At 37.0% G+C, this 23,013-nt stretch overlaps 2 protein-coding genes across 7 annotated transcripts in view; both read right to left on the bottom strand.

The window, feature by feature from the left end:
- The window catches only part of LOC120076001 (MUS308 and mammalian DNA polymerase-like protein), a 37,458-nt gene extending 21,817 nt beyond the window's left edge, over positions 1 to 15,641 (bottom strand). For 4 of the 6 annotated variants that reach the window (XM_039029770.2, XM_039029771.2, XM_039029773.2 and 1 more), the window contains exons 1-8: positions 15,481 to 15,640; positions 14,542 to 14,984; positions 14,226 to 14,436; positions 13,230 to 14,114; positions 12,852 to 12,916; positions 4,800 to 4,905; positions 4,486 to 4,686; positions 3,985 to 4,185 (exon numbers count right to left, since the gene is read on the bottom strand). In XM_039029770.2, coding sequence (XP_038885698.1) covers positions 3,985 to 4,185; positions 4,486 to 4,686; positions 4,800 to 4,905; positions 12,852 to 12,916; positions 13,230 to 14,114; positions 14,226 to 14,436; positions 14,542 to 14,984; positions 15,481 to 15,516 — 2,148 coding nt within the window. In that variant the 5' untranslated portion in view covers positions 15,517 to 15,640. Of the gene's footprint in view, positions 1 to 3,984; positions 4,186 to 4,485; positions 4,687 to 4,799; positions 4,906 to 12,851; positions 12,917 to 13,229; positions 14,115 to 14,225; positions 14,437 to 14,541; positions 14,985 to 15,480 lie in introns of all 6 variants that reach the window. The other 2 variants (XM_039029774.2, XM_039029775.2) reach the window with 2 other exon arrangements.
- Positions 15,642 to 19,461: 3,820 nt separating this feature from the next.
- GLB3 (hemoglobin 3) lies at positions 19,462 to 22,074 on the bottom strand. The gene is given in 6 exon segments (XM_090313169.1): positions 19,462 to 19,479; positions 19,550 to 19,584; positions 19,587 to 19,697; positions 21,507 to 21,625; positions 21,945 to 22,032; positions 22,035 to 22,074. Coding segments are annotated over 6 exon segments (411 nt in total).
- Positions 22,075 to 23,013: the final 939 nt, after the last annotated feature.

Here is a 23,013-nt window from a genome sequence, read left to right as displayed (position 1 = left end):
CAGGTGTTTCAATGTGAGTATTGTGAAATGGCAAAATTGGCTCGATCCTCATATCCGGTAAGCACATATAAACCCTCTTATCCTTTTTCTATGATGCATAGTGATGCTTGGGGACCTAGTAGAGTTCAGAATGTAACAGGAACTAAATGGTTTGTTTCCTTTATCGATGATCACACTAGACTTACTTGGGCATTTTTAATGAAAGAAAAATCTGAAGTCACTATCATATTCCAGAACTTGTTTGCTATGATTCTCAATCTCTTTAACACCAAAATCCAAATCCTTCACACTAACAATGCTAAGGATTATTTTAACACTTCTTTAAAAAAAATTCTAAACGAAAAAAATATTGCCCACCTAAGTACCTATCAAAATGGAATTGCAGAGAGAAAAAACAGACATCTCTTAGAAGTTTCTAGAGCTTTAATGTGTGACGTTAACACTCCCTATCTTTTTTGGGGAGAAGCGGTTCTAACAACCACCTACCTTATTAATAGAATGCCCTCTCGAATATTAGGCTTCAAAACTCCCTTACAAAAACTTAAGGAAGTTTTTCCACATGATAGGTTATTTTCTTAAGTCCCTTTAAAAATATTTGGTTGCACAGCCTTCATTCAAGATCATAGACCCAATAGGAGTAAGTTAGATCCTAAGGCAATAAAATGCATCTTTCTCGATTATGCTCCAAGCCAAAAGGGATACAAATGCTATTCACCAACTACTAAAAGGTTCTATACATCCATGGGTGTAACCTTCTTTGAAACTCAACCCTACTTCCAAAAGCAAGACACCACTGAACCTTCCACTCTCATAGAAAACGAAAAACTTCTGGAAAACGAAGGAAACCAACTAGATCTCATTGAAGAAAGTGTTCCTTGTGTCTCTTATATACATAAAATCGATGTTCCCAATCAAGGCCCCCCAAAGGTAGAAAAGACCCTATAGTCTATACTAGAAGGAAGAACACCCTTGGACGTGAGCCAGTACTCAATCAGAACCCAACCGAAATACTGGAAAATCATGTCTCCAACTCCACAGTAGAAACACACACTGAAGACATTGATCTTCCCATTGCAAAACGGAAAGGGGTAAGAACCCGTACGATGCATCCCATCCAAAACTACCTGTTTTACAAAAATCTCTCTCCCAAGTTCAAAGCATTCACAACTACACTATCCCAAGTACACATTCCGAACAATGTCTATGAAGCCCTCAAGGATATTAATTGGAAGCAAGTTGTATTAGACGAAATAAAGGCCTTAGAAAAGAACAACACATGGGAAATAACAGACCTACCTCCAGGAAAGAAAACAATAAGATGCAAATGGATCTTCACCATCAAATACAAAGCTAACAGAGGAATAGATAAATTCAAAGCTAGACTCGTCGTCAAAGGGTTCACCCAATCGTATGGCATTGACTATCAAGAAACATTTGTCCCGATGGCAAAATTAAATACTATTCGTGTCCTTCTTTCCCTAGCTATGAATAATGATTGGATTCTTCACCAATTAGACATAAAAAATGTCTTCCTTAATGGAGACTTAGAAGAAGAAGTGTATATGGATATACCTACCGGTATAGAATCTACTAAAACCATAAATAAGGTATGTAAACTCAAAAAATCCCTTATGGCCTCCCTAGGGCGTGGTTTGATAAATTTTCAAGAGTGGTAAAGAAAAATGGGTACTTACAATGTCAATATGACCATACTCTCTTCGTCAAACATTCTTGCACGGGTAAAATAGCTATTATCATTGTCTATATAAATGACATTATCCTTACAAGAGGCCATGAAGAAGAAATAAGAAATCTAAAGCTTCTCTTAGCCAAGGAATTCGAAGTAAAAGACTTAGGCAACCTTAAATACTTCCTAGGGATGGAAATGGCCCGCTCAAAAACAGGCTTGAGCATTTCTCAAAGAAAATATGTCCTTGACCTGTTAAAGGAAACTGGAATGCTTGGATGCAAGCCCACTAATACCCCAATTGACACAAACAATCACATAATCAAAGAAAACAATCACACAATGGTTAACAAAGATCAGTATCAAAGGCTAGTTGGAAAATTGATTTACCTAACTCACACAAGACCTGATATTTGTTTTGCAGTCAGCTTTATAAGTCAATTTATGAACAGTCCAACAGAAGACAATATGCAAGTTGTGTACAGAATACTCAAGTACTTGAAAGGAACTCCAAGAGAAAGATTATACTTCAAGAAATCTAGGAGGAGGAACATTGAAATCTTCACAGATACCGATTAGGCAAGCTCAAAAATAGACAGACGATCAACTTTTGGATATTACCCCTTTGTTTGGGGAAATTTAGTCACCTAGCGAAGTAAGAAACAATCTGTAGTGTCCAGGAGCAGTGCTAAAGCTAAACTAAGAGCTCTAGCCTAAGGAATATGTGAAGGAATGTGGCTCAAAAGTATTCTATCTGAACTTAAAATCAAATCAGAAGGACCGATGGAAGTACACTGTGATAATCAAGCTACTATAAGTATCACCAAAAACCCTGTCCATCATGATCACATAAAACATGTGGACATCGATCGGCATTTTATTAAAAAAAAAAAAAATTGAAAACAAAAGCATCTCTCTCAACTACATACCTACCAAGAGACAAATTGTTGACATACTTACAAAGGCCCTATTCAAGAATATGTTTGAAGCTTTAAAAAACAAATTGGACTTTATCAACATATACAGCCCAGCTTGAGGAGGAGTGTTGAATATGGAAAGCATTCTACTTTCCTTACCCAGTTAGATTTTATTCCCTGTAATTGTCATTTATTCTTATTCTTACCATATGTACATTTTTTCCATTATAAGTTCTTTCCATAGTTGGCTAACATAGTTGTATATATAAGGGATGCTCCCTCTTGTAAATTCACAAGAAAAATAAGAGAAAAGTTCAGAATTACAACACTTCCAGTCAACAAATCGCAAATGTTCTTACAAAAGGACTTCTCAGATAAAACTTTGATTCTTGTGTTAGCAAGTTGGGCCTTACTGATATCTACGCCCCAACTTGAGGGGGAGTGTCAAAAGTAGGGGGATTTACCCTAGGGGCATTTTTGTCTTTTAACAGTGCTTTAGGCTTTTCTACTATTTTATTTATATGTGTAGCCTCTCTGTATAGTTTGAATCACAGAAATAAGAAAATATCTTGTACCGTGATTTTTCCTTCCTGTTCTAGGGTTTTCCACGTAACCACTGTGTGTCTCTTCTCCCTTTCTCTTCTTCTTTTACTTTCATCAATATTACTTCTCATACAATTACTTATACATATATTTTTCTTTTATTTTATTTCATGATTTCTTTATTAATTTATTCTCCAACAACTTCTAAAAATAATTTTTTAGCACTTTGAAAAGAAAAAATTTTATAATATAAATTGAAATTGAGCTATTAATCTTAATTAAATATATGAAAATAATTAAATAAAAGTTTTACATATTAATATTTTACTTATTTTTAGAATAAAAAATTTAAACAGGTGACCAGACTAACCCAAACCAATCAAACTCAAATGTTTCATAGTTGGGTTTGGTTCATTATTTAATAAAGGTTAATTGGGTTTAAGAAATATACAATTCAAACAATTGGGTTGGGTTTAAAAAGTGTTTCAACCCAACCCAACCACAAAAACTCCTTTCAAAGGGAAAAAACTTATATTGATCATTCAAAAAGAACTTCATAGATTAAAGAAATAGTATATTCATTGTAATAAAAGTTTAAAACCAAACAATAAAATAAAGCTTTCAGTCCTTGTAACATAGAAGGTTTTTCTTTATAGAAGCATTTTTCTTTTATCAAAACCACTACCAGCACATCCTAACAAGAAGTCGCACAATGTTTCTCAATTGAACAACCAACGTCTACACAAGCCTAAACTTTGAAAAAATAACACCTATGCTTCCTCTAACAACAATCATATTTCCATTAACTTCTCAAAGGGTTATTATTAATTCACTAACCTGAAGCCAATCTGCAACAGCTGCAACATTCGGCATGGTTGCACTCATGCCAACTATTTGAATACCATGAGCAGGGTCTGACTTACCACTGCTCGTCCCTGAACTCTCACCACTGCTAGAATCTAAATTACCTTCACCAGCAGCATAACGAAGTTTAGTCAATAATAGTTCCAAAAGATAACCCCTCGTCTGATCTCCAACCTATGAATAAAACAAGAATCATCCAGGTGAATACCCTGACTGGGAAAGATTTAAGGTATAGATTATCTACAAATTGGCCTCTTCAAGAAAATAGGAAACTAATGTACGAAACATTCAGGCTACTACCATATCAATCATCACTTATTTACAGGTCAGAAAGCAAGAATATCAATATTTATAAAAATCCACCAAAGAAATTGCCACAAGTATGCTACACAACACGAACAGTCCACTATTTCCATCTCACATTTGAAAGTTTTCATAAAGAAATTGTAATTTCATATTGATTTTCTTACTTACCATGTGCAATTCATCAATCACAATAATTCCAATTTCTGACAAACGACCCTCCTCCAACAATCTGTTTATCAAAGAGTTTGCCTTCTCAATTGTGCAAACAGCCACAGAAGTATCCTTAGGAAGCGTTCCACCACCTTGATTTCCATAATAACTACGCACATGCTTATCCAGAGGTTCAAGAAGAGCATCAAGATGCGCAGCCTAGGACAATTAAAAATTGCAAACAAAATATAAAATTATCAAATGTAAGAATACAACTATTGACAAGATCATTGTATCTGCAAAGTTTATTGAATTTGAAAGGCATAGATCACCTTTTCTGCACAAATTGATACATATGGAAGTACAATAAGTGCCATCTTTCCAGTAGAAATTACCCGCCTTAACATTAAAATCTCTGCAACAAAACTTTTTCCAGCACTGCAGAAGATACAGACAAAATAAGCAACACGTGAGGTGAGTTTGGAAGTATTTCTTTTAGCATTTACTATTATAAGCACTTCAATTATAATTACTTCATCATAAAAAATTATTTACTAATAAATTACTATCTTAATGAGAAACTAAACTATCATTAGGAATGGTAAAACACCAACAAAGTGAACTAGATAAAATGAAAGGTTTAACAACAGGAAGGCAACGGAAAAGGCATCATAGTGGGCTGAGGCTCATACCTAGTCCCAAGATGATGCAGCTCAATGACAAATTCTTTAAAACTACTTGTTTTCTGTTTTCACTTGCCCACCTTGGTTGTTGTTAGGATATGCTTGTTAGTTATTTTGTAAGTTATTGGATCAATTGTTACTTGTCAGTCTGTTGTTTAATAGTTGGGTTCTGGTATACTAAGGCTTCCATCTTGTAAAGATTGATTCAACAACTAAATTTTTTTTGAGAACGAAACCACACAAATGAAAAGAGGCTAATGCTCAAACATCCCTACCCCTAGAAATTCTTTTGGTCCTTTCAACCCAAATATTCCTCAGAGTGGCCAAAAAAGTTTTCCAAATAGTACAGCCTTCATCTCAAAATGAAAGATGAAAAGGCACTTCCTCTAATATTGAACGACAAGCCCAACTAGGCAAAAATGGACACACCATGAGTATCCAACATAATTTCAAACAATGAAGCAAACTCACATTTCCAGAACAGAGAATCCAAATCCTTTGTAGTGAACTTGCAGAGAGCATACCACTAGAGAATCATGAATCGGAACTTCTTTACAAATAACTTTATGCTTATATTCTCAAAACTTCTTTTAAAAATGAAACTGAGTGACCTGTAAGTGTTAAGATTAATATGTGCTTCAACTTGCCGTATACAAGCCTAAAATTTACAAAAGGTACTTGAATTGTTTTCAAAAGCAAGAGATTAGTGTACATACTAAATGAAAACAAGAGAATAAAGAACATTTACATAATTTATTAACAAAAATAGAAAAATAAGGGAAACCATTTACACAAAATAGCAAAATTTTAATTTTCTTTGAAAGAGGCTGATAAAAGTGTCGAAAAAAAGCTTGTAACCCTAGGGATATTTTAGTAATTGTATGTACTTTAGGGCTTCCCACTAGTCTATTTATTTGGCCTATTCTCTTGTACTTTGTGTATCAATTCAATAACAAAAAATCAGTCTCTATCGTGGTTTTTTCTCCCTAATCTAGGGTTTTCCACGTAAATATTGTGTTCTTACCTCTCTTTTTTTTCAACATGGTATCAAAGCATGGCGACGAAATCCTAACCACCATCAATGAGAATAGACAAGATTCTCCTCCAGAAAACTCCATTGGTACAAGTGAGACCATATACGCCGACATCACTAAAGCCGTACAAGTAACCGTGGAACAGTACCTTCAAGATGCACTGCCGAAAATCATCCAATCAGTGTCGGACCTCAACCCTAGCCGACCTAGCTCCAGCCGCCCATCCTTGGCCGAGGAAATCCCATCGAATTTCAACCAAAGCCAACCCAACCCCAGTCGATCTTCCCCAGCCGAACAGCCGCATCCCCAGTCGCGTGATACCCGTGTGTTCCAGACCCAGCCGACTCATTCCTCCGTGCGATTTCGCGATGACCCAATCGAGCGGCATCACGATTATCTAGCCGATCAGCCACTGGTTGCGATTTCACGTGACTCCAGGGCTTTCCAAACCCAGCCAATCGTTTCTGCCGCCCGCCTTCACGATGACCTAGCCGCGAAGCCACCAGTCACGATGACCCAGCCGACGAACCCAGCACTCTTCATGGTCGAGTCCACCCGGGAGAAGTCGGCCAAACCCCATTCGCCGGTCTTCTACCTAAGTACTTCGACCGGCTCTTCGATCCAGCGGTCTGCTCCGATGGCGCCGACGATCAGGTCTGCACAGTGTCACAATCGCTCTTTCGTAAGCTTCTCTTAGCGATTGTGCGGCACTTGTTCCCGCTCACGAACAAGCCAGCCAACTCGAATACGGACTGCCGATGGCACACCGAGTGCCTCTTGCAACCTCCAATCCCGTTCGAGGGAAAATGGTTTTAGAAAACGGGTTTAGAGAAAAGGTTTTCGTAAGAAGATTTGAGAGTGTGTATAAAGAAAGAAAGATTGTAGTAGACTAGAAAGCAATAAGCAACAACAACGGCTTTATAGAGTACTACTCCGGGTATGAGGAAATGATGGTTAGTCTTATCCCCATATAGTGCATTCTGAACAAAAAGCCAACTGTCACCCTTGCATATGCAAAAGGGCGAGTGGTCACTTACAATGAAAATGTAAAGAAAGCAAGCTAACTAAACTAATACAATACAGGACATGAAAATATGCTAGAAGGGGGTTGGATTGGGCATGCGGCCATAGGCAACAGGCCCTGGACAAGCATGACCGTTACACACAGCAACCTTGCCGAGGGTCGAATGATCTCCAATGACATTTTACCCATATCCAACAGCAGATTGCCGATTTCGGAACGGTTCTTGGGACAAACTCTCAACTAGATTTATCAGACAACATACCAATATATTTTGAAAATCCGATAAATTCTTTCCCTATTTTACCCACTATAAATATTTTGTCTAGATCCATGGGAAATACTGCAGGATTTATTATCAGAGAAAAACTGAATAGCCAGAACTACTTTTCCTAGTCCCAATCCATGGCCTTGGAAGGACGTCATAAATTTGGGTACTTTACTGGAGAGATACCTAAGCCCGGATCAGGAGACCCTCAGGAACAGATCTGGAAGGGGGAAGACTTGTTGCTAAGATCTGTTTTGATTAATAGTATAGAACCCCAGATTGGCAGATCGTTACTCTATGCTGCAACTGCCAAAGATATTTGGGATGCTGTACAACAACTCTATTCAAAGAGGCAGAATGCATCTCGACTCTATACGTTATGAAAACAGGCACATGAATGCAAGTAAGGAACTATGGACGTAACATCCTATTTCAATAAAATGTCTCTTTTGTGGCAAGAGATGAATCTGTGTAGGGAGATGGTCTGGAAATGTGCACATGACGGAACACAGTATGCAAAAATTGAAGAAGCAGACCGTGTCTATGACTTCGTTGCTGGACTAAATTCGAAGTTTGATGCTATTCGGAGTTGGATTCTGGGGCAACAGCCTACTCCCTCTCTCATGGAAGTTTGCTCAGAAATACGTCTAGAGGAAGACAGATCCAGTGCAATGAATAACCCGGTAATTACCTCTACAGATGCTGCTGCTTTTGCCACTAAGTCCTCCAACACTGACGTCGATAAGAAGCTCACTCCTATTTGTGAGCACTTTAAAAAGTCGTGGCATACAAAAGATCAGTGTTGGAAGTTATATGGACGACCCCCGAATAGTAAACGTCGCCAGTCACATGACAAATCAACCCCTAGACGTGCTCTTGTGAATGACTCGGCGAATGAGAACCCCCAGCATCAGCCCTCAGCAGACAGTACAACCAGCCTAAATATAGTTGGAGTCAGTGCCATCGCTCAGTCAGGTACTATCCAGTCTTTTGGTCTTATTAGTATTAACGGTAAAAAAACCATGGATGGTTGACTCAGGGGCGACATATCACCTTACTGGTATTTCTGGTTAATTTCTTTCATATTGTCCAAGTGCTGGTAACGAACGAATTAGGATTGCAGAGGGGTCGTTTGCACCTGTTGCAAGGAAAGGGCATTTATCTCCGTTTGAGGTTTGGTTTTACGGGATGTTTTGCATGTTCCTAAAATTTCATATAATTTGTTATCCATCAGTAAGATTACAAGAGATCTGAATTGTCAGGCAGTTTTTTCACCCGACTCTGTTTTATTTCAGGATCTGAGCTCAGGGACGACGATTGGCACTGCCCGGCACGATAGGAGGCTCTACTTCCTGACTGATGATGCTTCCTCTAGGAACGATTATAGGACTAGCCTTGTCTCTTTAAATTTTTCTAATTCTGAGAATGATTTTCTGTTATGGCATTACCGTTTAGGTCATCCAAATTTTCAATACATGAAATACTTGTTTCCGCATTTATTTCGCAATATTAATATGTCTTCTTTAAATTGTGATATGTGTATTCGTGCCAAACAAAGTCGTGTCTCCTTTCACTCCCAGCCCTATAAACCATCCAAACCCTCCACATTAGTTCACAGTGATGTTTGGAGTCCCTCACCAACCACAACCTCCAAAGGGAAACGTTGGTTTGTCACTTTTATAGATGATCACACTCGGCTTACTTGGGTCTTTCTTTTCACTGATAAGTCCGAGGTGTTATCTGTATTCCAGCAATTCTATGCTACTGTGGAAACCCAGTTTAATGCCAGGATTGGTATTTTGAGAAGTGACAATGGGTGGGAATTCTTTAATACTTCCTTCCAGGACTTTCTTGCATCCAAAGGGGTTATCCACCAAAGTTCGTGTGCTTACACTCCCCAGCAAAATGGGGTAGCCGAAAGAAAAAATCGTCATTTGGTGGAAGTTGCCAAGTCTTTAATGCTATCCACATCCCTCCCGTCTTACCTATGGGGGGATGCTATCCTTACTGCCACTCACTTAATCAACCGAATGCCTTCCCGAGTCCTCAACTTTCAAAATCTATTAGATTGTTTGAAAGAGTCCTAACCAACTACTCGTTTAATCTCCGATATACCACTTCGAGTGTTTGGCTGTGTTGCCTTTGTTCACTCCCATGGTCCAAACCGCACGAAGTTCACCCCCCATGCTCAAAAATGCGTCTTCGTTGGGTATCCACTTTATCAGCGTGGGTATAAATGTTACCACCCATCCTCTCGCGAATATTTTGTTTCCATGGATATCACCTTCCTTGAGGATCAGCCCTTCTTTCCCATTAGCCCTCTTCAGGAGGAGACATCCAATGAAAAGGCTAACTGGTCCACCTATACAGTTCCATTAAAGTCATCTCCTATTCTCGAACACATGTCGGTTTTATCCTCCCTACCAATCAAGTCCCATGGATAATATATTATAGGAAGAATCTCAGGAAGGAAACAGCGCCACCTGTCGCATCTCCGGCTCCGGTTCATGAGTCAAACCTGATATCAGGTACGTGTATTCCTGAAATTAATGAGATTGGTACTTGTGCTGAGACTAACGAATGCAGAGAGGAAAAAGGAGGAGAAGGTGCTGACAACACCACTATGGCAGATGGGAAGATGATGGTGAATAGTGATCCAGAAAATGTGAGTGATACTAAAGATGATGGTGTAAAGGAGGCTTCTGAAGATGAAACCCAGGTAGAGGAGACAATTGATCACAATGGGAATTCCGACGGTCTGGAAGAGCATGATGCTTCTCTCGATCTTCCAATAGCCCTGAGGAAAGGTATTCGGTCATGTACGAGGTACCCTATGCATAGTTACATGACATACAGTAACCTGTCATCTGAATTTAAGGCCTTTACCACCAGTTTAGATACAGGGGTGATATCGAGTAGCATACAGGAAGCAATGAAAACTGAAGTTTGGAAGACTGTTGTTATGGAGGAGATGAGGGCTCTTGAGAAAAACAGAACGTAGGACCAGGTGATCCTACCCAAAGGGCACAAGACAGTTGGGTGCAAATGGGTCTTCACTATAAAGTACAAATCAGATGGAATCGTTGACCGGTACAAGGCCAGGTTAGTTGCCAAACGGTTTACTCAAACTTTGGTGTAGATTACTCCGAGACATTCTCTCCCGTAGCTAAACTCAATACTATCTGAGTATTATTGTCAGTTGCAGTTAACAAAGATTGGCCTCTGCATCAACTGGATGTAAAGAATGTCTTTCTCAATGGAGAACTTGAGAAAGAAGTCTACATGAATCCTCCTCCCGGATTTGAAGATCAGTTCAAACAGCCAGTCTGCCGGCTAAGAAAGTCACTATATGGGTTGAAACAGTCTCTGAGGGCCTGGTTTGACAGATTTGCCACCTTTGTTAAAGGACAAAGGTATATCCAAGGGCACTCAGATCACACACTGTTTACAAAGAAGTCAACTTCAAGGAAGGTTGCAGTTCTCATTGTGTATGTTGACGATATTGTGCTCTCTAGTGATGATGATGATGAAATTGTAAAACTCAAAACAAAGATAGCCAAAGAATTTGAGATTAAAGACCTTGGGAAGTTAAGATATTTCCTCGGAATGGAAGTAGCCCGGTCAAGGGATGGGATATCTGTGTCCCAACGGAAATACACTATTGACCTCCTAAAGGAGACAGGAATGACTGGATGCAAACCTGTTGACACCCATCGAATATAAATCAAAGCTCAACAATACTACCCAGTCAATAAAGAAAGGTATCAGCAGTTAGTTGGGAAATTGATATACTTATCTCACACGAGACCCGATATTTCATATGTAGTTAGTGTTGTCAGTCAATTTATGCAGGCCCCTTATGAGAAACATATGACGGCGGTTGAACGCATCCTAAGATATCTGAAAGGTACACCTAGGAAGGGGTTATTGTTCAAGAAATCTAATAAACATTGCATTGAAGCCTACACTGATTCTAATTGGGCAGGGTCTATTGTTGATAGAAAATCAACATCTGGGTATTGCACATTTGTCTGGGGTAATCTAGTGACCTGGAGGAGCAAGAAACAGGGAGTTGTGACCAGAAGTAGTGCGGAAGCTGAGTATCGGGCCATGAGTTTAGGGATATGTGAAGAAATCTGGTTGATAAGTGTTGTCAGATCTTCATCAAGGCAATGAGCTCCCAATGAAACTGTTCTGTGACAACAAGACAGCAATAAGTATTGCAAATAATTCTGTTCAGCATGACAAAACAAACATGTTGAGATCGACCGGCACTTAATCAAAGAAAGACTTGACAACGGAAGTATATGCATACCTTAGGTTCCCTCAAATCAGCAAATTGCAGATGTACTCACAAAAGGGTTACTGAGACAAACCTTTGATTATTGTGTCAGCAAGTTGGGCCTTATTGATATCTATGCCCCAACTTGAGGGGGAGTATCGAAAAACAGCTTGTAACCCTAGGGGTATTTTAGTAATTGTATGTAACCTAGGGCTTCCCACTAGTCTATTTATTTGGCTTATTCTCTTGTACTTTGTGTATCAATTCAATAATAAAAAATCAGTCTCTAACGTGGTTTTTTCTCCCTGATCTAAGGTTTTCCACGTAAATCTTGTGTTCTTGCCTTCTCTTTTTTTTCAACAAAAAGTCTATCAGTGATTATCAATGATAGACGCTGATAGAAATCTATCACTGATAGACGCTAATACTATCAGTGTTTTTTTGCTATTTTTGTAAATAGTTTGACATTTTTTCTATCTGTGAAAAGTTTCCTTTATTAAAAATATAAAAATTATTATTATTATTATTAATTTAATTTTTTTATAAAAAAAAAGGGTTCAACAATTGACTTTCATGAAGGAAAATGGAAGTGACATATATTGTAAATAAAGGATGATCCTACAAGAATTTCTGTTCATTGAAACCCAAAAGAAGATATTGAAATGAATACTGCTCCAAACCCTTAAAACCTTAAAGGACCATCTTACATTCATCCCAAACCAAAAATTTCAAAGAAACTAGCTCGCTACAAAAGCTTCCCTTTCCATGTGAGGGGAAATGTAGAAGAGCCTCCCTGCATCATTGGTTTGCAATCCCTAATACATACACCATCCCCACCCCCAACCAAAGAAAAAGGATGGGGGAGCTCCCCTTTATTTATTACTAAGGTATGTGTTGGGGAAAACTCTGAAACAAGGTTCCAAAAAGCTTACCTTATAAATTATATCTGTTTTCTGAAAGGGTACCCTCTACAAGACCCCTAAACTAAAGCTAGCAGGCAACAACATTTCCCCCCGTTCTTGGATACTATAAATATTTGTGACACAATAGTAACCCACTCCCGCGAAAGGGAAAAGTCAACGCTAAATTATAGTACCTGGTAGATGCACAATAAACAAGATTTCTTCTCTGCAAGACACCATCTACCTTAAGACATTCAACCTATAAAAGTGAAGCAGAATACTGAGTGTTTTTCAATCATCGAGCATTATAGTAAAGAAAGTTTCTTTTTATTAGAAAAAATAGCATAACAGTAAAGAAGTAAACAAAGTAACACAACCAACATAGTCATATAGCAAAAAGTACCATATATCAAAATGGTAATATTTTCATAGAACCAACTAAAAATGTAATGTGTTTCAGTTATAAAATGATACATTTTATGGAGTACAAAAAAAGAACGCCCATGTACTCCAAATATATTGAGACACTTGCCAGGGAAGCAATTAGAAAGTTTTTTAATACTTTACGCTACCTGCCAAGGATGCAGTTTTGTTATTCCTTTCTCTTTATAAATGCTGCAAATTTCAGGAGGCAGCCAGCAACTTAAATCCAGCCAATCTTTATGTCTTATTGAACTTGAAGGTGTCATTTCCTCTTTGAAATCATGAACAGTAGAAGCTCCAAGTTCATGAACCGCTGTGTCAGATGTGATACTATCAGAGGGACTAAATATTTTTAATTTCGCTTCAGTCACTACCGGAACAGAGGAAGTTACTTTAGTTTCATGTATCTTTTCTTTTGTAAGAGAATCACTGTCACGGGTCTTATTATTATGCTTTGATAGACTATCATGAGTAGTATAACAATAATCAGACTGCTCATTAAGGTCATATGCATTAACTTTAGATTCATTTGAAGCACAACAAGGTGACGTACTTTCAACCAAGTTTTTATCATCAGCCGAGAAGTCAAAATGCTTAACAGGTAGTGAAGACACTTTTCTATTTAACTCTTTTAAATCACTCCTCAATGAAACTAAGGAAGCACCAGATTCCCCAAGCCGGGCTCCACCACTACCTCCACCAAACTGTCCTTTTAACCTTTTCTGAGCAGGTTCCCCTAGTATGGGAAGTTTCTTTGTATTACTCTGACTCTCTACAAGATTAGCTCCTTTAGCATCACAATAAATAAGGTCAATGCTTGGAGCGCATAAACCATCTGCAAACACAATTGCTTCTTTCCAAAAAGCTTCTCCAGGAGAAAATGTCGAGCTTCCAGATTTGGGAGTTGCATGAAAACATGTATTGACAGTTGACACGCCTGGTGTCTTGCATTCAGTCAAACAATAAGGTGATCTAGGTGCATTGCATTTCTGCAGACATGCCTTAAGCATAACAGGATGATGACTGTCGGTATCCTGCATAGAAGCCATGCAGATAAATGATATCAGATTTTTCAAATAATTATATACATCTATAAAAGAAGGTCAAACTAATCACAAGTTTTCAGAAGAAACCAAAACAGATACCCCAGTTTCAACAACAAAATTGAACTGCTTGTTTCCATCACTCAATGCATTTGAGGAATCAGGTTCACCTTTGGCATTTGATGGACCCGCAATAGAATGTATCTTCTTTGGTAATTTAGCCTCCCCCTCTAGTAGAGATGGACTGGGGTGCCGCTTTAGAAAAGTCACTTTTTGCTCTACTGGCGAACTAACAGTTGTCTGTAGTTCATTGCTACAAATATGGCGACAACATTTATAATTTTAATCAAACATGGAAAAATACATAAATAAATAAATAAAAACGTGTTATCTTTAACAAACTAGAGTTAACATATACCTGCAGTACAGAGACAAAAAATCAGCTGCAAACTGTTTAAGCTCTGGTTTCTCCGTGCAGGGTGTGACACCCCAGTCACTTGCCATAGTTTTAACTGTTGAACTGTTGGTCTCGTATGAGTCCTCCAGAGTTCTTTTCTTGATTCCTTCAGTTGCTGCAGCAGTGTCACACCCTCTAGACAAAGTGGGTTCCTCGTGTTCATTTCTAGAGGAGCTATTAATTCTCAACAATAGGTTTCTCTTTACCAGGTCTTGCCCAGACAAGTTTTCCCGAACTGAATATGATGGGTTATCAGAGTTGCAATGGTCCTGTGAGGTCACCAGGTAATTGTCCAACGTACCTTTAGCACCAGGCGATCCTTCAAGTGTCTTTTTCCCATCCTCGTCGTAACTCCCAGACTTCAGACTGGGAGTAAGAGGTTTCCTTTTCTTTGAAGCATAAAACTGTACGCAGTACAGGAAACCCACACATATAAGAACCGCTTAAATGTCCACCCATCAATTCAAATCGGAATAAATAATATGTCCAATCAAATTATTATGTTCAGGAACACAAATATCATCCCATCCCATCAAGAATTGACAAAAGGATTGTAATAGACCTCGAATTAATCTAAATTAAAAACAACAAAGAGCAAATTGAATTTCTTGGTCCTCTTAATGTTCTCAGAAGCCAAGTAGATATTTCCTTCATTCATAAGATCCAAAGCGCAAACATAACACAATATAATCTTCCCCATGCCTCAGAAAAATCGCATAAGACAACGAAGACGGAGAAGGAGAAAAAGAAAACTTTAAGAAATTCCCCTCTGAATCGGCAAGAAGAACATGAACGGCCATTTTTTGAGGGGAACATTAAGAAATAGTAAAATTGAATTCAAGTTGGTGATTAGTATTAGCCCATAGGGTATTATCTATACAGACTGAAGTGGAAGAAGACCTGGTCGATGCGAGAAGGAGGAGAGCCGGACGCCATTCATGAGCAATCGAGAGAGCCTTGACGAAACTTGAACTGCAATCTCGGCAGCGTCTCGGCGCCAAAAAGAAATGGAATTCGAATGAAGTTTTAAAATTCTCAAGCCTACCGCGAAAGCCGATGTACGAAATATTACTCACAGTGCAGCAGCAATGGTCGAAGTTAGTAGGCCATGGGGTTACTGCAGTCATTTAGGGCGTTTGAGTCGGTAAAAGATTAGATTGTCTGTATTTGGGGTATAAATATATTTAGATAGAATGTATGGAGTGGTGGGTCAAGTAAGAAAGTTTGAAATACGGAGTTTAGTTTAATTTTGATATCTAGTGCAGCTTTTCTAAACAAAATTAATTTTGTTTTGAAATTTTTTTTCTATTTTTAAAAATTTCTAACTACACATATTTTCCTAAAATTTTTAACACTATAAAATGTTTTATTTCTTTTTATAATTCTTAAAACATAACAAATTTCTACAAAATAAACATATACTAAATACAACTTTTGAATTCATTTTTTGAACACTCGATTACATAACATATATCTTTTTCACATTCCTAGACACTAAACATATTTCAAACAAATATAAACTTTTAACAACTATTTAACACTTAATCATGAACACCGAAGAAGCTTAAAAATTAAATAACTTTTTGTCTTTCCTTCTAAAAATTTAACATATTTTCACCATAGAACTTGAACACTCAATTGCATAACAATTTTATCTACATCCTCAAAGACATGTCATATTCTAATAAAATAAACATTTTCTCTAATCCTTAACCCTCAATTAATTTTAACTCGACCATAAATGTTAATTAAAACAAAACAAAACAAATTCTTATATTGTTTCTTACCCAGAAATATGAATTCCAAATTTTTATGGCAAAAGATTTTGTTCTTTTTTTGCAAATATTCGATTCTTTGCATTTTATACTAATACAAAGTTTTTTTTTTTTTTTTTGCACACTCATTTTTGCAAATATTTTTTATGGTTAGTTTTTATGGTTAAGTCTAATTTGCCGCTTACAAATGAAATAATAATATCCACAAAAATATCTATGTAATGTAAAAAAATGTACAACAAGGAATGACACTCAATACATCACAATTGTTCCTTGACGATTAAACAAAATTTGGACTATAGAAAGTAGAATCTGAATGTACAACTAATGAACCTCAAACTAATTATTGGAGGAATTGTGCAATTAGTTTTGACTCTACAAGTAAGATAACGATATATAGTTAGATTAGAATAAAGTTAAATGCATATAAAATTAAAATCAGACATACTACGACATACTTTCAAAGGTTCGGAATGAATTAGATCAAAACACCAAGATTAAATAGGGTTGACATTAAGGGTCTTGTTAGAGGTGGTCTTCGTCAGAGTTGCTCGTCTAAGGTGAATGCTAGTGTTGGTTGACAAAGATGATGTTTCTCGGAATTGATCATCGAAGATGGTCTTCGTTGGAGTTGTCATCGAAGGTGGTTGTCAGAGCCCAGAGTTGGTCATTGGAGTTGGTTACCGGAGGTGGTTGTCGAAACCTGGAGTTGGACAACAAAGTTGGGCGACGAAGGTGATCGTTAAAGTGTGTCGTTAGAGTGTGATAGCAGTAGTCACCAAGGGTGGTCGATGAGTGGAGCCATTGAAAATATTAGAAAGGAAGGAGAGAGTCAGGGTGAGTTGGAGGAAGAGTTGGGGTTGTTTGGGTTGATGCCCTAGATCACATGAGTTCTATAGTTTATAATTGCATTGTACAAACAATTTATTTATTTAATAAAATTTGAGGTATTTTATTTGACATTCAGTAGCATTAACCCACACAACCAATAAACAAACATTCAAGAATATCTTCTAAAGCGTAAACATGTATATAGAGACATACAAGTGGATTGTGTTTAAGTGATAACCTGAAGGGTCTGTAGTAGATGGATAAGATTAGGTACCTTATCCTGGTGACACTACAAATACAGTCCTCTTTGTAGATGTTACAATTGTTGTAAAGTTCTACAAATGATATGATCCTGATCATTCATGTAGAGATATGTGAGCAGGGGTGTTCTATACAAAAGGGTTTGTATAAGATCAGACCATGAAATTAATATTCTCATTATAAAACACCATTAATAGTGAGACTTACATTTCACCAAGATGACCATAGATGACATTACCTGAATTCTGAGTGAGTTGTGAATTATTGCATATGAAGGCGGTCATTTTATATGAATGAATGAGAGTGGCCAGTTCGTCGACTCAATATGTCTACCATTTTGGGGATTCGCCTAATTGCGAAGCTGGGAACACAGCTACACAACATATAATTCACTTTTTCCCTAATATTGGGGTAAGTAGATAAATTGCTTCCTTAAGGACTGATTATAGGGTTTGAACAATGTGGCATCATACCCTCTCTTAGCTCGATAGGGGTTTGATCTGAAGGAACTCTTAACAAAGAGCATCCATGAGCACGTTCGGATCTTTCCGATTTCATTGTGACCGAAATACAACATATACATTCTAACATATATTTATGCAAATAAACACTAATTAACGACATGCTTCAAATAATAAAACATAAGGGAAAGAGTTCTCATACCAGTTGAAGACTCTCTTCAAACGTCGGGCTCAAAATCAGTGGAATAATCTTTACACGCTCTATCGTCCAGCAAATCAGTCGGTTGCGGCAGCACGATCGTCTACACGAACGGCAGCAACACGAATAGTCACGAACAAGTAAACAGTGGGGATGAAACCACCAGTTGGAGCCCTTGGTATTCTCGGAGTGATAGTACAAAGTATGGTCTTTGGTGAATTTGGTAGAGGTAGGAGAAAAGACAGATCGTGTAAACGATAAGCAAGTGGGAGAGAAAAAGCTATCGCATAGTTGGGATGCTTATCGTTTAGATGAGGCTACACGATCGTGTATGTTTTACTAAGCAATCGTTTAGTAAAAGGTAGACGATCCTTTAGAAAATACGGCACGCTATGCGATCGTTTAGGGACAAGCGTGTGATCAATTAGGCGCTGGTGTGTGATGGTTTAGACAATGAGCTACTATCGTATAGACTATCAAGCTAGGTGATTGTTATGTACGTGCACTTCTTTCTAAACGATCGCATAAGATTTTCTAAACAATCGTCTAGCTCTTTCCTAAAGGATCGCGCGCCCGATTGTTTGCTAAACGATTGTCTTATGATCGCGACCTATTTGCTAAACGATCACGTACCTTCTTCTAAACTACCAAGCATCGTCTATACGATAGACATCAGCCTTCTCCCATTTGCTTGGTCGTTGTATACGATTTTCCTTTCCTCCTTCCCTCTGCCAAATCCAACAAAGCTCACACCTCCTGGATTCTCACACTGAGAATACCGAGGGTTCTAAGTGGTGGTGTCCTCCACATTGCTATGTTCGTGTGAAAACTGTTCGTGGGTAGACGACTGTGATTTGGTGGATGATTTGCTTGGACATGCTTAGCGAGAGCGAGAGGAGTAGTCCTTGGTGAGAATGAGATTTGGAGAAGAAGAGTCTTCAACTGGTATGTATTCATTCTCTTATTGTTTATTTGTTAAAAACATGTCGGTAATTTATTGTATATTGCATATTTGTTCTGTTAGAATGTAAATGCGGTAATTCTATAACAATAAGTTTGGAACGATCCGCTTCCACTCAGAGGTATTCTTGTATAAGAGTTCCTTCACTACTTCATATAAGATTATGTGTTGTTTTTAGGGCATTTGGCTCGAGAGAAACAATAGAAGTTTATAAAGACTAAGAGCTCTTCGAAGGGATTTGGCTAGTTAGATTTCATGTCTCCCTTTTAAGTTTTGGTGTTCTAGAATTTTTACACTTGTCCTTTAGATTGGAACTTATTTTTGTTTTAGTTTGGATCTTTTTATGAGATTGTGTCTATTTATACAACCTTGTATTCTTTCAGTTTTTTTTTCTTAATCGAAGGGTGGTTTCTATATATAAATAAAAAGTTATAGATAAGAGAATGTCAATAAATAAAGGTCTGGAACAAGAGAAGAATACATGCCTACAAAAATTTGTCATTCTGACATTTGAATTGCATCTATATCTGAGGTTTTGTCTAATGCTACTTGCATGTGAAGTAACCATCTTTCTACCACTCTATGTGTGATCGGGAATGGTCGATGTCGACCTATAAAAGCTGGATGACCTGAAATGTCACCAACTTTTGTAAGGATCATAACAAGCATATTGCAAATAGATTACATTTTTATGTACTCATGAAATTGTGGTCATCAAAGACCATAATTTTATATCAAACTAATTGTTAAACTGTCATTAGGCTGATAAGTTATGCTAAATTAGGGTGAGTTTACAAGTAATCCAGGTTTTTTTTTTTACAAAAAATTATTAACAAAAGTACTTGAATTATGTGCATTATGATAAAAAAATGCTTAATAAGAAATCACTTTAACATTGCACTAGACGCTACACAAGCATATTCTCACAAAGTACTTAAATGTCGTTTGATTTTTACCAATGATAACAGTTTTACGTTACTCTCAAACAAGATGATTGCGGGGAAGAAATATTTTGAACATAGCAAAAGTGTTTTTAAACACGAGAAAAATACTTTGAAACATATCTTTCATCATTTAATAGGTTCCCTTTGTCTCATAAACTAACCAAACTGCAGATTGCCCACACACATGACATCAAAATAACTTATGCTAATTCAAATGGCAGAAAAGACATATTGAGATCTCAATGATAAATTATTAGGTGAAGAGTTTTGAACATCATAATTGATTGATTGCCTTAACTCAAACAAGGGGTCAGATTCGACAAAGAATAACCAAAGACAGATTCCCATATTTAAATATCAAGGGAAAAAACAGCAATTTTTAAGAGTCTTAGTTAGGAATATTAGTATGGTATTAATAAGAGCATAAAGGTTAACTAAGGAGTTAATTAAGAAATCTGGTTATAAATAAAGGGAAGGGGATCAAGAGAAGTTAGCCAGTTGTTGAGTAGTTTAGTGCTTGGGTTAGCATACTCAAGAGGTCAAGGGGTTCAAGTGTCATTATACTTAGCTTATCTTGTAGTTCTTCATCCTTCATATTTTAATATATTTCAGTTTTTAAGACTAGTTAAGAGGTAACCTAACACAATCATGATCATAGTACAACATTAGAACACTGTTCTGTGTATGTCCCTCTATTAAACCAATTGGTGCTCAATTACAACAAAAAATGGTACAATATCGGTTGAAATGAACGAAATGGTTAAATTTAGTCTTGCTTAAGCAGCTGAGTTTTTTATAGCCTGTATCAGGGTAGGAGGTAGGAGGTCAAGATTCATAACCTGTAAAATGGTGTACTATCTCTTATTTCATATATTCTACAGTCTCATAGATCAAACTAATTACCCAAACTCATGGGTGAAATGAGGATTTAGAGTAAAACAAAAAAACTAACAAAGTACAACTGTTTGATTTCATCTTAAGTTTTTTGCTTTTGAAATTTATGGTTGTTTCCTATTTTCTTTTATGGTAATTTTCATCTTTCTTACAAAAAATTTGAAACTTGTGAATTCTTAGGCGATTTCTAAAAACCAAAAGTAAGTTTTGTTTTTTTTTTTTTCAAACTAATTTCGTTTGGTTTTATAAGCTTGATTTTCAGAAACAGCCAAAAACTAAAAGATATCAGTAGTTTCTCATTTTCGGGAGAAGTGGGGAGAATAAAGAGAAATTGTCATTTTGAAATATATTTGGTGTTGGAATTTCTATATTTGTGTATATATATTAACCATCAAATATTTTTCTTGATTGTCTTTATTCTTTTCCATATTTTTATATTTTTAAGAGGTCTTTCTACCTAAAATTGCACATAAGAAAGAATAATCTTATTCCCTCCATTTGGCATAAGAACAAAACATAAAATTTGAACCTCGAGCCTGTTCAGTTTATGCTTTCAATCAATACTAGAAAACTACTAGCGAGAGCAAATGAATAACTTGCCTTTTCTTTGAGAATATAGAGGTAGACCTCCCATCCTCTGCACGAAGAACTCATACTGGTTTTAAATTGCATCTTCTTTCTTCGAATTCCCAAAAATTGATCGAACCACTCCTTCTAGTCTTCATACACTATAGTATTCACAATAATGATGGAACAATAAATCACAGTACCCAACAGTACAAATTACAATCAGTTTGATTCTGATCAATTATAGTTGAAGCAAATAACATTTTCATCAACTGATATGGACACATCCATTGTCTTATTTATCAATCAGCTGTCAATTATAAGTTATTTCCATGTCTACTCGAAGAAGAGAAAAAAGATACAAAATCCAATTTAGAATCAGCAACAATTTTACTTCCTTTCAACAAAATAAGAAAACAACACAAAACTCAAATCACTTCGTGTATGCTACATTGAAGAACAGAAATAGACCTGTCATAGAATCTAGTCGATACATTAACGAACGTCTGGAAACCTAACTTCTGAAACAAATTGACTTCATCGATGGCGAAGGCATCTTCAATCCACTCCATTCAAAAGCCTTATCTTGCAAATTATGCATCTTCTCTCCCTTCCAGTGGTGAACAACTTCTTCAGGTCAATGACTCGAAGGTTGATGCGTTGTAAATGTGATGCAATTATGATGTGAAGTTGCAGTGATGTGTTACGCATTGCACATGCAAGTTTTCCTAATAAGACCCAAGTATAAGCCTCACTAGATTTCTTGGTAAGTCCAGGGTCGAACACAGGGACTACTGGATAAATTTGCGACAATTAATTTTGATTCTCTTGTGGTGGTGAAAACAAATAAGTTGGATGGTGTTTTGATTAAGTATATTTCCTATGCGACGGAGTTCAAATAAAGAGTTATAAAATCGAGAGTTACAATGAGTATGCAGTGAACGGGATGAGAAGGGGTTAGCTAACACTTTTTAAGATTGCGTTCAAGTTATGCGATCATGCTACACACAAATAAAAGCATGTCATCTCTCAATGCAAATGCCATAATTTTTATTTCTAAGACGCATGCGATGTATACGAAAATGTCGATAGGACTTATGTCTAAGCCTCTATTCTTGTCTATGCGATGATAAATGATACACACATACACAAGGTGACTGCATACTATCATATCCTATTTTTAGGGTGCATGCGATGCGTAATAGCAAATAGAACTTATGTCTAAGTTTCTATCTCTTGCTTATGCGGTTCTAATCTGACTCTCTCAAGCCTAGATTCTAATCTGACTCTCTCAAGTCTAGATTCTATCTTTCGACTACTCTCTTAAGTATCTCTAAAGGGTGAATGATGCATACATAAGATAAGATGATCGCATAAAATGTAAATCTTAGGTCATGCTAGCTAAGTACTTCTCAACCCATTCGGAAATTTAGCTATTCATGTGAAGTATGGAGAGATTGAACATAAGTTGGAATGAGAATTCCATTTTCTATAAATAAAGTGCTGAATATAAAACAATGATGGAATGTAGGGATAAGAA

This window comes from Benincasa hispida, chromosome 4 (assembly GCF_027475165.1).
Source record: "Benincasa hispida cultivar pf3 chromosome 4, pf3_genome.v1.1, whole genome shotgun sequence".
NCBI classification, from domain to species: Eukaryota; Viridiplantae; Streptophyta; class Magnoliopsida; order Cucurbitales; family Cucurbitaceae; genus Benincasa; species Benincasa hispida.
This window is presented reverse-complemented; position numbering and strand designations above follow the sequence as displayed.